Source organism: Mixophyes fleayi, chromosome 7, assembly GCF_038048845.1.
Source record: "Mixophyes fleayi isolate aMixFle1 chromosome 7, aMixFle1.hap1, whole genome shotgun sequence".
NCBI lineage: Eukaryota > Metazoa > Chordata > Amphibia > Anura > Limnodynastidae > Mixophyes > Mixophyes fleayi.
In genome coordinates this window covers 100,948,502-100,965,852 of record NC_134408.1, presented here as the reverse complement: position 1 = coordinate 100,965,852, position 17,351 = coordinate 100,948,502, and the positions used below count along the sequence as shown (strand labels likewise).

General features: G+C 39.7%; 1 protein-coding gene across 2 annotated transcripts in view; it reads left to right on the top strand.

Annotated features, from left to right (window-relative positions):
* Positions 1–9,978, top strand: part of CPO (carboxypeptidase O) — a 111,215-nt gene extending 101,237 nt beyond the window's left edge. For both annotated transcript variants that reach the window (XM_075180219.1, XM_075180218.1), the window contains 4 exons: positions 572–662; positions 3,653–3,855; positions 8,285–8,369; positions 8,922–9,978. In XM_075180219.1, the coding sequence (XP_075036320.1) occupies positions 572–662; positions 3,653–3,855; positions 8,285–8,369; positions 8,922–9,193 (651 nt within the window). In that variant the 3' untranslated portion in view covers positions 9,194–9,978. The remainder of the gene's footprint in view (positions 1–571; positions 663–3,652; positions 3,856–8,284; positions 8,370–8,921) is intronic.
* Positions 9,979–17,351: the final 7,373 nt, after the last annotated feature.

Here is a 17,351-nt window from a genome sequence, read left to right as displayed (position 1 = left end):
ATCGGAGAGCATGTGAGAGAAAATCTGGGGGGGAGGGGCGGGCACATGATAATAAAGCTTGTGCACAGGGGGTGGTGTGACAGAAAATCTGATGCGCAAGGGATGAAGTGAAAAAAAATCTGGTGCTCAGGGGTTGACATGAGAGAAAAGCTGGTGTGCAGAGCATTACATATGTTAGAAAAGTGATAGCGCAGTGGTGATATGTGGGAGAAACATTGGTGGGAGAAACATTGGTGGGAAAGGGGTTATATGTGAGAAAAAGACATGCACTGGAAATGCAGGGTACTAGGAAATCTGAAGAAAAATTATTTTACCAAAATGTTAGTAGATAGATGGAATAGACATCCAACAGAGGTGGCAGTGGCTAATATAATAGAGCAATTTAAACACGTTTGTTTTTTTAGGGTTTAAGAAAAATAGCAACAACTAGATGGGCCAAGTGGTTTTTATCTGCCATCATTTCTTTCTGTTCTTGTTTCTGAATTTGATATCATAAATATTTTAACTGCACAAAAAGCTATGAAATTCCATAGACAAAAAAAAATACTGTTTGTTCCAAATCATTATGTAGGATCGACTCTGGAGAAAATCTCGCTCTAACCACCAAAATGACACCTGCTTTGGGGTGGACCTTAATCGCAACTTTAACGCTAAATGGTGCAGTAAGTATTTCTCTTTCTAAAAATGAAATATGAATCAGGTGTTTTAACTGTTTTGTTGTGGAAACTTCTACTATAATGTAGTAATAGTCTAGAAGACCTATGAATAATAGCTTATAATTTAGACATATACAACGATCAGCCACAACATTAAAACCACTGACAAGTGAAGTGAATAACATTGATTATCTCATTACAATCTAATAAGTCAGCAAGTGAGCAGTCAGTTCTTGATATTGATGTGTTTAAAGCAGGAAAAATGGGCAAGCGTAAGGTTCTGGGTGACTTTGACAAGGGCTAAATTGTGATGGCTAGACGACTTTGTCAGTTCATCTCCAAAATGGCAGGTCTTGTGGGGTGTTCCCAGTATGTAGGGGTTAGTACCTACCAAAAGTGGTTCAAGCAAGGTCAACTGGGCGACAGGGCCATGTGTGCCCAAGGCTCATTGATGCACATGGGCAGCGAATGCAAATCCGTCTGGTCCAATCCCACATAAGAGCTACTGCAGCACAAATGACTGAAAAAAATTATGCTGGCTATTATATAAAGGTGTCAGAACATACAGTGCATAGCAACTTGCTGCATATGGGTCTGCGTAGCCGCAGACCGGTCAGAACGCTCATGCTGATCTCTGTGTACCGCCGAAAACACCTACATGAGCACCAGAACTGGACCAAAGAGCAATGGAAGAAGGTGGCCTGGTCTGATGAGTTACGTTTTCTTTTACATCATATGGATGGCCAGGTGTGTGTGCATCATTTACCTGTGGAAGAGATGGCATCAGGATGCACTATGAAAAGAAAGCAAGCCGGCAGAGGCAGTGTGATGCTCTGGGCAATGTTCTGTTGGGAAACCTTGGGTACTAGTATTCATGTGGAATGTACTTTGACATGTACCACCTACCTAAACATTGTTGCAGACCAAGTACAACCCTTCATGGCACTTGTATTCTCTGTTGGCAGTGGCTCTTTCTGCAGGATAATGCGCCCTGCCACACTGCAAAATATTGTTCAGGAATGATTTGAGGAATATGATAAAGAGCTCAAGGAGTTGACTTGGCCTCCAAATTTCCCAGATCTCAATCCGTTCGAGCATCTTTGGGATGTACTAGAAAAGTAATTTAAAAGACTTAAAGGATCATCATCATCAGCTATTCATATAGCATCACTAATTCCGCAGGGCTGTACAGAGAACTCACTTACATCAGTCCCTGCTGATCTGTTGCTAAAATCATGCTGCCAGGTAACACAAGACTTCAGTTGTCTTGTGATGTCCATGTCAGAGCTGTTATCACAACACAAAGGGGACCTGCACAATATTAGGCAGATGGTTTTAATGTTGTGGCTGATCGATTACAACATAAATGCCAACATTATTTGATTTGCAGTGCCTGACAATTGAAAAAGAAGCATATTTTGTTATAAATAACTAGCAAAACTTAATGTTGTATTTCTCATTCAAATACCATGCAGAGCCCCATACCAACAGACCATTTTTTTTATTTACGAGCAGTAATTCTTTTTCATTGCTCTCTACAGCCACTAATCACACTAAGCAAACTGAACTGTCATTGGCTGTAGTCAATGTGATTTTACTCAAGTCAAGTGAATTCTGATTGGATGGTGAAGTGTGAGTAAAAGCTGCTTATCATGAGTTTGTATCCCATCTTTGAATGGCATCAATCAACTGAGGGAATTAAGATCAGTGTAAACATGAAGTAGGATGGGGACCAACAAGTGGCCTTCTTGATAACTGGTGTTGGGAGAAGGATGGAGCAGACTGCTAAGATAGAAGTGTGAAAGAAATGGCTTTACTTGGAGGTGTTGTGACAGTAAGTTATAGTTGTAAAGATCACTGTTAGAGCAGATGGGAATTGGTGAGCTGGAGAAGATAAGACATTTTATGATGTGAATGCAATGGGTATTTGTAAAGTATTCGTAGGATGAGTAAATGATGTGTAGGTGGTATTGGGGCAACATGTCTGTGGCAGGAGTGGCCACATAAAGTAAATAATCACATAATATTTGTGGAACATAAAGTAAAACATTTAGGGGCATATTCAATTGTTTGAATATCCCACGGCGTTAAAACTATTACCGTTATTACGGTAATAGTAAGCTGGATTTCAGCTCGCGGCTCAGGGAGCTGGGAGCTGAAATCCAGCGAGAAAACTACCGTAATAACAGTTTTTACGTGCACTATTACCGTAATAAAGGTAATAGTGCTAGGAGCGCGAGATTTTCTGTGTTTCCGCCGACATTGAATATGCCCCCTAATCATACATATATATTACAGCGTCTGACAAGTAACATAGAAGCAGAGAAGACAAAATAGTAATTGATCACCATTTTGGGGTTACTGAAAAGCTGCTCATTATTTGTGCTATTGATATTGCAGTGTAACTAGTTTCTAGAGCAGGTTAAAGAGCAATTCCCTAACTGTGCCAAAATATAATATGGGGGACGCAGTTGTAGTCCCAAAAAATCTATGGCTGACATTAGCTCATTCATTCTTTAGCACCAAGTCTAAGTTGGGACAAACTAATCACAAGAAACAAGAAACACCATACTCACTCTATTACATGCGTCAGACATCATCATCATCACTACCACTAAGACAGACATGATAATTTTGTGATCTGGCTGCCATCTCTGCTATTCCTACATAGTGGGAATCAGAAGTATGATCAGGGGAAGAAGAGGCTTAAAGGGTCTGCCAATGTATTATTCGCTGTCACTGATAGCATTGATTAAACAAAATGTACTGTTCCCAACTCTCAGTCCACCAATCATCTTACAGAAAAGCCCAAGAGAGTATTTATTATGCTGTGGGCATTATTTTCTTAAGTAAAATTTGAAAATATTGAACTCCTTGCTGTGGGAGAATTTTACACAAATGTGCATTATGGAAACCTGGTTATACTTCTCCAAATATTAATGGTTCTACCTTTACAAGTATATATAATTCCTTGGATGTCACTTTTATGTTTGCAGCTTCTGGATCATCCACAAATTGTACAAGCAATTCATACTGTGGAATTTCACCTGTGTCCGAACCAGAGACTAAGGCAGTAGTAGATTTCGTGGAGGAGAGAAAATCAGACATTATTTGCTTTCTGACAATGCACTCATATAGTCAATACATCTTGACTGCATATGGTTACTCTGAAGAGCTACCGAAGAGCTATAATGAAACGGTAATTGAACTGTACACAAGTTATTACATTTCACTTACAATCATGCATTGACATCTATAAATATTGAAAGTTCATGAAGAATATCCAAATGTCCTTTGATCAACTTGTATTCCAGCAATATTTTTGTTTTAACAGAATTGTACTTGCATGCGCACTACAGATATAGTGCACATACTAAAAACTGTATGTATTACTCTGTAGACCACTGCAAATGTTGATCCTTTACATATAGTAATAATAATCAGTGGAATCGAAGTGGAAATTTAGAAGTGCTGGTATGGAACTTTCACTGAAATGAACGGCCGGGGGCCTGAAGGTTTAATAGTTTTGGTAGAGTGAAATTAATTTTAGATGCATTTTCACACTATATACTATAATATAAAACATATTAAATGATGCAAGTCTATCCACCCTGTGCCCCCCACCTCTCCTGTGTCTAATTACCTTTTCTCTCTGTCACTCCACCTCTCCCTTATGTCTTCCATATATCTTCCATGTTATCCTTTATCTTTCCCTTATCTGTTTCTTTTCTCTGTCCTATGTGCCCCTATCTTCATTGCAGGTATCTCCCTCTCTCCCTTCCTACCTGCTCTTCCCTGTACCACACATCTTGCTTCTCTCGATCCTCCCTTACTCCTTGATCCTGTCTATCTATCCCAGTTATTGCTCCTATAATCCCCTCTCACTAGTGAATTCACACTTTTGCCTCTCCTTCATCAGACTGCAGTCTCCATCATCACACTGCGCAGCCTCCTTCATCACACTGCGCAGCCTCCTTCATCACACTACGCAGCCTCCCTCATCACACTGCGCAGCCTCCATCATCACACTGCGCAGCCTCCATCATCACACTGCGCAGCCTCCTTCATCACACTTCACCCTCCTCCATCATCACACTGCGCAGCCTCCTTCATCACACTGCGCAGCCTCCATCATCACACTGCGCAGCCTCCTTCATCACACTGCGCAGCCTCCTTCATCACACTTCACCCTCCTCCATCATCACACTGCGCAGCCTCCATCATCACACTGCGCAGCCTCCTTCATCACACTAAGCAGCCTCCATCATCACACTGCGCAGCCTCCATCATCACACTGCGCGGCCTCCTTCATCACACTGCGCGGCCTCCATCACACTGCGCAGCCTCCATCATTACACTGCGCAGCCTCCTTCATCACACTTCACCCTCCTCCATCATCACACTGCACAGCCTCCTTCATCACACTGCACCCTCCTCCATAAAGCTGTACCCTCCTCTATCGCACTGCACCCTCATTACAAGCAGTTAAAATATCCCCCAGAATATAGCATAGTCTAAAGTAAAAGACAGATTACATAGAATAGATAGATAGAATACCTTGAGACGGCTCTGTAGATAGTTTATTTTATTAAGCATTTATAATATAGATAGATTGTTGGTTATACCTTTTGATGTTGATAAAGGTGTTCAGCTGCGTTAATGTGGTGGTTAAGCCACAATGCTTTTGTAACTTAAACAGGTAACTGTTTATTTAAAAATGACAACACAGATGAATGCAGTTACTCACAGTTAGTAACTTGTAGCACAGCATGCAATAACAGTATTGTGCAGTCCTGTACACAGATATATATATATATATATATATATATATATATATATATATATGGATGATATGCAGGCAGGTGGATTGGTAAGCTGTACGTCTGTGTAAGAACTTATTGTGGGCAGACAGATTCCTCTTCCATATTGCTATGGGCGCCTCTGGTCACCTACTCAATATATTTGGGGACTTTATATATACATACAGGGCACAGTCAACAGTACTGCCTCCATTATCTTTACTGGTCAGACAGGAAGTGTCACCCACTTCCTGTTTCCTCACTAGACCACCAGGGATCATGCTGCAATTGACATCCTATATACTAACATAGATTTATATGACTTCATAACACAATCGTGTTGTACTATAATCAGTCGTGATATCAAAATACCAATATACAGAAAGATAGATAGACAGACAAAAACACACAGAAACACAGACGATAGATTCTTACCACATAAGTACTTACAGTCTAAGAGGAGCTTGCGAGACATAAGGAAAAGGAAAGAGATGATGGTCATAGCAAGAAAATGTTTGTCCCATTAACAAAGCTGTAAATATACTGTGGCAGAACTATAATCTATGAAAGTTTGTCAATTCCTGAATAAATAGCTGTGATGTGTCTCAATAACACAGAACAAAAAATTGGGGATTTTACACATGAAGTAGGGTCAGTCAGGAGAGGAGACGTAAATGTGGCTGGCATCAGCATACATATTGTATTATAGAGCAAAGGATTTTATGAGTTTTCTATGGAAAGGGCTGAGTAGAGTGAGAAGAGCAGAAGACCAAGGATTGATCATTTTGGCTCACCAAATGAGAATTCAAAGGAGTAAACAAGTTAAAAAGAAAGTGCTTGCTGTGACTTCACTGGCAATGTTCCTGAGAATTCACCATTCTGCAGGCTGTACAGAACATTTCTGTAATGTATGAGCAAAATACACAATGCTGCTGGGAAACAGCATTAGAGAAAATATAGTAGTTCAATTTACATAGAAACCCCCCACAATATATTTAAGACATGATTTTTGCCAAACAGGAAAATTATATGTAAAACACAGTAAGTATGCAAATTAAACATGCAGTGATTAGCCAATAGGGTGTTCTGAACCTTCTATATTGTAAATGTGGCAAGCCTCAAATGTTAATGTTGGCTTTAATATAAAAAGTGACTTAAAGCAGACCCAGTCAATAAGCCATTGTAAATGATACAATATGCAGATTCAGCTGCTATTGCATGTTTTACATATCATTTTTTGAAGTGGTCTGTGCCACCTATAGCCAAGGTTGCCACCAGAATTTGCGGGATCCAGTACAAATGTAACAGGCAGGGCCCCTTTCCTTCCTTCTCTCACTCCACCGTCATTTTTAAATTATTCTCTATCCAACCTTTGTCTTCCCCCTGTTATCTACAGTCACCCCTCATCCCAGGTTCCATCTAACTCTGGCGGTAGTTTACTTAACTTTTGCTTTTTCTTGCTGTCTCCTTTCGGCTCCTCTTTATTGACAGCGCTAAGATGTTATTAATTTATATACGACTGGAGCAAATGACAACAGCTTTGGGGCATCCACATCTTGGGATTGGAGCCAGACATGCTGCCTACAAGGGGGTCCGCTGAAGCATCCGTATTTACGCGCAGACGTCTCTCCCCAAACCACCTCTCAAATCTCAGATGCAGATGCTCCCTAAAAATGGCACCCGCTACTTCTCTTAATTCACTGTGTAGACCCCAGCCCCTAATAAATTTGTTTGGATCTAGGGCTGTTGGGGCCCCACTCTGCTGTTGGGCCCCATACTGCTGTACTCCCTGTAGCCCCCTGATGGCGGCTCTGCCTATAGCACTTGTCAGATGTATTGGCATTATTAAAGTAATTCTATTGTTTTCAAATAAGCATTGCCCAAGCGATTGTGTTGTGTTTCCAAGGCACAATGTAATTTATTTTAGCAGATGCAAAATTTAACAATTCAATACATGATTATAATACAGTACAGCCAATACCAAAAGATAAATACATACCGCGCTCCCACTGGCACCAACGGACAGTAGTTCACTCCAGAATACTGTGGTCAGAGTAGACTGAGGCCAGTGGGAGTACAGTTATATTATATACACTCAGTGTTACAGAGAGAACAATGCAGATGACGTGGCTTGCTTCTATAGGTCCAGACTTCAGGTGGGTCCAGTGTAAACAGGTCATAGGCTAGTTCAAACAACCCCCTCTAAGGCTGAGGGTCAACATTCCAGACTATTCTCCCGCCCAGAAACCAGTTTAAGTTAGTCTATTTACACATTACAGTCAGTATAACTTTAAGTATTTATTCCCTAATATCACTAACTAGAATATGCAATGTGAGATCTCTTCGGCGAAAGAACCAGACAACTGCTGATGAATAGGGGATTAAAATGATGATGATACCAGACATGACACATTTCCTATAACCTGAACCTTAAATAACACTAAAGTGTACTTATAATCATAATATATAAACTAACAATAAACTAAATACTATCTGCTCCTAAATCACTGTGGATTGGAATCATTATAAATATGAAATATATAAATAACTAAATGTTGTAGTGCGAGTGTGTGCGTGCGTATTTTACTGTGCGATCGCATGTATGCCACGTGTAGCATGGCATACTGTGTGCAATCGCACGATAGAACAATATTAACCAATATACTTTTGTTCATCCAATTATATGACTTCGACAGTATGGCAGCTCAATTTACTTTTCCATTTGTGGGGAGGCAGTAAAGATTTGCTTGTTACTCTGATAAGATTCTCATTCGATCTTCCTGCACTAGTGAAGAATTCTGAGTTGGTTCTAAAAATTTTTTTTCACAGATCAAAGTTGCTCAGATGGCTGCAGCTGAGCTGAAAAAAAAGCATGGCACAGACTATAAAGTGGGGACCTTCGCCAATCTTCTATGTAAGTTTTTAATGATTTGCAATTTTATAAATATCTTAACTGAAATACACAGCGGAGAGATGACTGCTACTTTGAATGCAAAACAATGTTGGATTTAAAACTTTTGTTTGTGATGTTGGGACGTAATTTTATTTTGAGACAATTAGCTATGATTACTCAAGATCTGCTCTTGATGACATCCAGTTGTTATTCTCCACCTGTACAGCAGTATAGTTTCACAATCCCACTATTACTATTACTATCTGTAATATTCATGGTTCTGTGTTGGATGGATGGCTGCTTCTAAATGGATGGTCATGGTATCCATGAGATAAGGTGGTGCCCTCTCACGACATAGACTCATTTTCTCTGCAAGTTCTCCAGACATCAATGTCCACTGTTCTTGTTCACGAACAGATTTCAATGAGAGATAAAGCACTACACGGATACACAAATTGCTACTGCCGTGTTGTTTTTATAATTAGGAATGGAAAATGTTTTTTAAAAAATAATGTTTACTAATATCCAATTGATGTTAAATGAGGTTGTAATAATCTGTATTTTTGTCTTCAGATGAAGCCTCTGGAACTTCCCAAGACTGGGTCCATGATCTAGGCATTGATTTTTCTTTCACTATAGAGTTAAGAGACAATGGTACTTACAAGTTTGTACTGCCAGAAGACCAAATCCAACCAACATGCGAAGAAACCATGGCAGCGGTGATGACAATCATAGAATATGTCAATGACAAATATTTCCCAAATAAGGCATCCACAACCTTTGGTGATCTTTATCCAATTGCACTCCTCTTTTATATACTCCTAACATCTGCCCCATTGGTATAACTTTACGAATGGACAGAGAAAAACAATGGACAGAGGAAAACAATAGTATGACTTTTTCTATTTTTTGTGAAGACATTATTGAAATTCTGATACAGTGATCAGCTACTGTGATGTTGCCTGTTCGATAAGCAAGTGTATCAAATAACACATTTTTTTTTTAATTTAAGTTTGTTTAAGCATTGTCCAGCACAGTAGTTTTTGGTGGTAGTATTGATTTTAGGTATTTTAATTGTTTATGTTTTAAAGCATGTCATCTTCCAGGGGTTTTCGTTCATCTGCAGTTCCTAAATATGCAAGATCTTTTAGAAAACATGACTGCAATAAAGATCTGATTTCTGATTAACTTGAAGGCATATATAGCAGGATTGCCAGTGTTTGTCACAGGATGCTATTGATGAGTTCATCTATTTAGGATACATAGTCATTGACAGTTGACAATATTTGTATAATTGTCACATTCTGATGTCAGAAAATGCAGATTATACACTAAAGATGTTTTTCTTATGGTTAAGGATCAGTTAAAGTCTTTCCTGCTACACTCCATTAATGGTATACAGCAGCTCTCAAGTCGATGGAGACAAACTGTGTAGTAAGAAACAGAGTAGGACTAGCCCACTAGGATACCTGGAAAAATCCCATTGCCCTAGAGCCACACCCTCTACCCTAGGGGCAAGGCCCAGACTGCACAATCCAGCATAATGTTTAGTGGCGCATGGCTTCCTCTACCTTTAACATCGCAGTTGTCAACTAATGATGACTCAAAGCTGCCAGTGGAGAGGAGCCAGCTCGGGAGCAAGAAAAAAAAGCAGAGAAGCTTATTGAAGCATTAAGATTAGTACTGCAGAGGTTTAATTACTACCTGAAAATTGGTAACACATGAAAAATATAAATGTTTAGGATGAAGGCCCAATACCCATGTTTGTAAGCAATATAGTAATGATTTAAAATGTCAGTGTGGTTATGCTTATATAAAAGGCTAAAGTTATGAGTTAATATCTACTGTCTGATGCAAATATTTTAGACCTCAGTTGGGGGCCAGAAATAAAAAAATGTTTCATAGGTTTACCTTAAGACCAATTTTTTAATATTGCATAGACTCTTGTATACTGCTCTATATGTATACTGGGAAAGAAGATTTGTGTGTGTGTGGGGGTGGGGGGGTAGTGGGTGCAGAGAAAAAGAAAAACGAATATGAGTTTTAATGATATATTATTATACAGGAATATGTTTAGATTGTGATTTATTATATTACTGGAATTAATTTTTATAAGTATAAATGTTTTAATGTTTGTTAAAGTATATCCTCAGTCACTCGCCCTTTAATGGCTGACCAAACCCAGTCTGATGGCTGGTCACACCCCTCTGGCAGGCAGCCACAACCCCTTTAGCAGTGTGCTACTGCTATCCACTGCTATTCACAGACACACACACTATTTTATTGCCCCCTACCAGAGACTGACTGGGCTGGGTGGCACCTGCCCCCCATAGTGGACTACCTTGGGCTGGGTCACTGTGCTACCTGAATATTTTGTTCTTTCAAGTAGGCTGCTTAATCGAGTCTTGCCCCCGGGCTAAAATTTACCAGCCCTCCCCTGCCCCCTACAATTGCATTGCGCCAGTTTGACACAGGTAATAAACAGGAAGTCATATCGTGGCTATTTCCTGTAGGCCACATTCTCGGGCATAATTATTGCTGCAGCCCTAGGAGGATCAGGCTACTGTGGCTTCGGATAGATCCCATGGAGAGCAGCAAGAAAGGTAAGAGGCGGTGGTGGTGGAGAGGACTGTGTCAGTCACGGTTAGTTTGGATCTTTGTGCTAAGGAACAGATTTTTTTTTCAGTTGAAACTTGTTAAAAGTTGTAAATGTTAAAATAGTATCTTTCAGTTTTCTGCCATTAACATTTACTGTTCACAATATAATACATAAATTGTAAATTTGACAGTTGTATAGAAAACAACAGTAAACAAATATATATATTTATTCTTAGGACAAACTAAAGAGTAGTAATGTATTTACAGTAAGGGTGTATAATCTGATATATAAATATAGCTATAAATATAAAACAGTGCACTCCAATTTTCTGACACTGTTAACATTCACTGTTCAATATAACACATAAATTGCAAGTTTGACAGATTGAGGTTGTATGAAAAACAACTTAAATGTGTTATACATATCTATTCTTAGTATAAACCAATGAGTAATGTAGTTCAACAAGCATGGGTATAACATAAAATCACTGCGCTACATACCAAAATCTTGGGGTGGGGGGTGTTATGTATCCTCCTTTCTGGAGGCCCTGCACTGCTCCCCTGAGCATGTGCAGTGAAGCCCCATTGGATCAGAAACTGAATTTGCATCTGGATCTGAAACAGAAATAGGACCTTAAGAGCAGGGAAGGGGGGGGGGTTGTATGCGAATGGACCAGCACCGTCGTGCCTCATAGCACCCGCTTGTGCTGATCTGGCGGTGGTTACACCACTTGTAATAAAGCCAATAACTTAGGGATTATTACCCTGACACGTGAGGGGACAGGATGGTGGCAGATTTTAATAAATTACCTCCTAGATGAGGCTATTGGTATGAGTCTGCTGTCAAAATTCTGTTAAAACCATACACATAGAGTGGTTAGGTAGATTCATTCTTTATCATTTCTTTAGCTTGCAAATGTTGTATTGTATTGCATATTGTAAATACTGATAATTTCCATTTATTAGTATATTTTTCACAGATACAACACCTCCTATAGCTAAATATTTTAAATGATGTATGCCTTTTATATACCTTTGTATACTTCCAAATCTATACTGTTTATTTATCCCCATTTATACATTACTCTCATATGCTAACTACAAAATCAATGTAATTTTCTACTTAAGGACTTCTTGGTGCATGCATTTACAGAATCATAATATAGTAAAATGTAAAGTGACTGAATATTTTCCCAGCTACTCTGGCTACTAAGAAGGGGGGGTTTTAAGGCATTTGGAAAAAAATGTAATCAGGTGCTGAGCATGATTTGTAAAAATGTTTTACATCATTTCAGAGTCAGTGTTTCATCTGTGCAAACTAGGTTGGGAGTCTTTGCCTTTATCATGCAAATTGCTGAAACACATCTTGTATGCCACAGGGTTAATAGATAGAGTCGCAGTTAAGTAAGACAGGCACACATTAACAGAATGATGTTAAGAGATTCCTTCCCTTATTTTGCTCACCAGACCCGTCAAGATCAGGCTTGAATCTGATTAATAAATTTGTCCCTGTTACTAATTCAACTTTTAATGTTGTTTGGTGTGTATAGTCACGATACTGATAAAGCTGAATATTAAGATAGGCTTCACAGAAAAAAGTATGCTGAAAATGTTAACGCCATGCATGTATGTGTATATACAGTGCTTTTTTTTGTCATAGAACGCTCAGAACGGCACCTTTTTTCCACAGATTTTAAAGTTTAATCAACTTTTTAACATTTTTATTTATCTCTGAGGTGCTGCTACAGTGCAGCACTGCAACTTAGTGTGTGTCCTGTTTCCGGCTCCGACATCACGACGCTGCCAGTGAGAGGAGCCGCGATCAAGCTGAGAAGCGAGAAAAGAAGCATAGAAGGTAAATACAGACTACAGAAAACGGGGGAGGGGGCACAGAAAGAGAGTCCTACAGAAAAATGAGGGGGGCAGAGAGGGCTACAGAAAAATGAGGGGGCAGAAAGAGAGGGCTATTATTATTATAAGTTATTATTAAATATTATTAGCCCATTGCTTATTAAAATCACTTTGGTTTTTACATGTCAAATTTGGGATTACTGTTAATCTCATTTTGAGCTTTCTTCCACTCATTCCCCTATACCGCCTCTCTGGGACAACCCCGCCTTCACTCGGGGTCAATATTCTTCCTGCTTCAGGGCCTGGCAAGACGGAGATATCAGGATGGTGGGGGACATTCTATATGCAAACCAGTGCATGTCACTTCCCTTGCTACGAGAGTAATATGACTTTCCTACTGTTCGCATTTCTGCAAGTAAAGCCCTATGTTGACTCTCTCCCCAAACTTGATATAATGAGACCAATGACCCCTCTGGAATCTCTATGTGTAGACTCACCTCTGCAAAGAGGAATTATCTCCACACTTTATAACCTCCTGATTGACTACAAACAAACTAATTCCCCCATTCATGAAATTAAATGGGAGGCGGATTTAGGTGAGCCGCCAGACGAGGACACCTAGTCAATTATTAGAGAGAGAGTCGCTAGGACATCTATTTCATCTCTTGTCAAGAAAAACACTTATAAAATATACTATCTTTGGTATCTGGTACCCACTAGGTTGCAAAAAAATATATGGTTCCACCTCTGACTTATGTTGGAGAGGCTGTAGGGAACAGGTGTCCTTTCTTCATGTTTGGTGGTCCTGTCCACGTATTGCCTCTTTTTGGGATGATGTTGCCACTCTCATCAGTGAGGTTACTTCCGTCGAGGGGGTAAATGTATTAAGCTCCGGGTTCTTCAACATCCGTGAGTTCGGCGTCTTCGGCGTTTAAATTTAAAGCGGCGCTGCCTTGTAAAGGGAAACTTGAACCCGGAGCTTAATACATTTACCCCCAGATCTCCAAATGTCCTTAGTCATTTCTCCTCGGCTACCCTACTGAGTTTTTGGACAAACATGCTGATAAACTATCTATTGAAATCCTCAAAGCTGCTAGATGTCTGGTTGCTAAGCATTGGAAAAACCCTGATCCCCCCTGTAGGCAACATCTTTTTTTTTTTTTAACTATTTATTTTGAAAAATAGCAATCATGTACAGATAAGAATCAACAATTAGTACATTTGCAGGGCAAGAGACAAAAACAGAGAGCAGTACATGTGATGGGTATAAGTCAAAGAAGCTGAAAATGTTTGAGTAGCAAATATATAAAATAGCCATAGGTTGTCAATAAACAGACAGGTGAGTATACAATTGTTATCCAGAATACTCAAGGAACTATAACATTTTATAACATTATAATGTGGGGGGGGGGGAGGGGGGCACTGGTCGCCACCGAGACTGAAAGAAAAAGAGAACATACTTCCCAATTATCCACACAGTTCCTTACCCCTATCTTTCCTTTTTAAGAGGAGAAACAAATAAATAGGAGATTTGGTATTTAGCCTCTATGGAAAAAAATTCTGCATATATAAATAAGAAAACTCATATTTTTTCTCAAGTTTGGAATGATTGGTTTATCTATAATGATGTTTCTGGGGCAGTACATCCAAGTGACCCCTCCTTGTATTGCCTCTGCCCTTTTCTATGACTAAGTGTAGATAGATGATATATGTCACAGCATCAGTCGGCTCCCGAGGGGCCCAGGTCCTGGTCTCTTGAGTTCCCTCTCCCTTAACTTTTTTCTTCCTCCCCCTTCCTCTTTTTTCTTCTCCCTTGATATAAGTCGTCACTATATTATACCTCATTTCTAGATCTATTTTCAGATTCATGTCATTGTTACCATTATTTTGCTCCATCTCAGAATGTCTCTTTATTAATATTTGGTCACCTCAGCCTGTACTGCTAGATATTTTTTGTCTATTGTAACTTTTGTACATGCTAATTGCTTATATTACTTTGTGACGAACTTTAATAAATAAAGTCTTTAAATAATTAAAAAATCACTTATAAAATAAATTATTAGAGTCGGGGTTACACTTAGGATTTGGAGAGGCTAAGTAGCACCAACCTTGTCCCCAAACTTCCACTCAAGCCAAATTCTATTTGGAAAAAAAATCTTTCCTGATTATAACCCTATACCATAAGTGAAACCCTGATTCTAACCCTAATGATTATATAATAAAAAAGTGACCTTATTTGAATATGACAGACAACTAGAGATGGGAGCACTTCACCTGTCTCCTTAATATGCATACTAAAAACAGGCTCAGGTTTGGGGGGCTTATAGTGAACATCAATTTTCAAAAAACAGCTTTGTTTTTCATAGAATATGACTAAAATTTTACAGTTTACCTGTAACATAATTAGGGATGTGCACCGGCCACTTTTGGTGTCTCGTGTTTTGTGTTTTGGATTCGGATTTGCTTGAGGTTTTGGGTTCGGATTTGTTTCGCAAAACACCTGACGAAAGGTTTTGGATTCAGATTTATTTTGAAAAAAACATAAAAAGTGCTAAAAACCAGTTTTGTGGGTTTTTTTCCCCCTCCTACGCTATTATTAAACTCAATAACATTCAATAACAATCATTTCCACTAATTTCCAGTCTATTCTGAACACCTCACAATATTGTTTTTAGGCCAAAAGGTTACACCGAGGTAGCTTGAGCACATAATGCCAAAAAAAGAGGTACAAGATGGAATTGTTCTGGGCCCTCCCTCCCACCCCTCGCGAGATTCGACGCGAGACTTGGACGACAGAGCCTCGTTTTCAATTTTTTTGCCCGCCGGAAATATCCGAACAGTGCTCGGATCCCGTTCGGATCCGCACTGTTCGGGTGGGCTCGGATTAGCGGAATCCGAGCCCGCTCATCTCTAAACATAATAAATCATATGTATTTATTATAAATTGGTAAGCCAACAGAGGTAAATGTTATAATAGACTGCTCAGAAAACATTGAAGTGTTTTTGCTTACCTATTGTCACCAATTAGAAATAGAATGTTAGTTTGATATCATTAAATAATATTGTAATAAACTATTAAAACATTGTTATATATGATAGTAATTTCTAAACTGAGTTTCATTTTAAAATACATTTCCTAATATAATTTTTGTATTACAGGGAAAATAGTTACAACATACATTGAACCACATGTAATAGGATAACACTCATAGTATAATACACACTCAGGCAAAAGCATACACATACACATGCACATTGCATTTAAAATGAAGAGTGCACACAAGTCAACTGGGTGGAAATATATACTTATAATAAGATTGAACACACTAGATATTTTAACATCATTTTAGTGTATGGTATGATAATGATTATAATAGTGTATTTCTTTTTTTTTTATTTATATACATCTACAAAAAAATAATGGATATATATAGAGAACAAACAAGATGCAATAGATTACCGGAGAGCATGTGCACTAATGCTGGTATAAGGATTTGTTTTCATTTCCCTTTTTAAAATGTGTGTGTGAACTAGCCTGACCATTAGTAAATAAAACGTATACAGGGCCTGATTCATTAAAGAACGTAAATACTGATATGTGCCATAATTTGCGTAAAATCTCTCTGCGCACAGGGCCACTGAGAGGGAGGGCGGGTACTAATTACCCAGGCCCAGACATGCCAGGAGGCCTGGCCCGGGCCCTCACTGCCGACCAGTGTTATTCTTTTTAAACCTAAATATATTTTTCTCTTCTTTTCTTTTTGCCGGGGGTCCCTGAGTGACAGGCTCGGACTGGCTCCACCCTCTTCATTGGTGGTGGGAGCAGGGTACTGAAAAAAAGAAAGAAATAAAAACCTTACCTCCTCCCTGCTCCATTTGTACTGAATGTCAGGCGTGTCGTTGTCCCGACATTCAGTGAGGAGCGGAGCAGAGAGGAGCCAGCAAGAAGACAAAAGAGAAGAGAAGAAAAGAGATTAAAGAAGCCAATAAAAAGGTAAGTAAAGGAACTGAGGCAAGGGGAGGAAAGCAGGATTGCACAGAGTGATGAGGGGGGAGAGGGGGCAGAACGGCACACGGAGATAAAGGGTGGGCAAAAAGGCACCGAGTGATGAAGAAGGGGGGCAAGATGGTACAGAGTGATGAAGGGGGAGCATTAAGGCACCAAGTGATAAGGGAGGGGGTGCAGGATGGCCCAGAGTGATAAAAGGGGGGGGACAGAAAGACACCGAGTGATGAGGGGGGGGGCAGCATGGCACAGTGATGAAGCTGGGAGCAGCATGGCACAGTGATGAAGGGGGTAGCAGCATGGCACAGAGTGATAAAGGGGGAAGCAGCATGGCACAGAGTGATGAAGGGGGAAGCAGCATGGCACAGAGTGATGAAGGGGCCAGGTAAAGGGGGCAAAAGCAGCAGGGCACAGTGTGATCAAAAGGAGGCACAGCATGGTGATAATGAAGGGGCACAGTATTGTGTGTGTGATGGCACAGGGGGTTTGTGGTAATGTGTGTGTGTGTGTGTGATGGCACAGGGGGCTTGTGGTAATGTGTGTGTGTG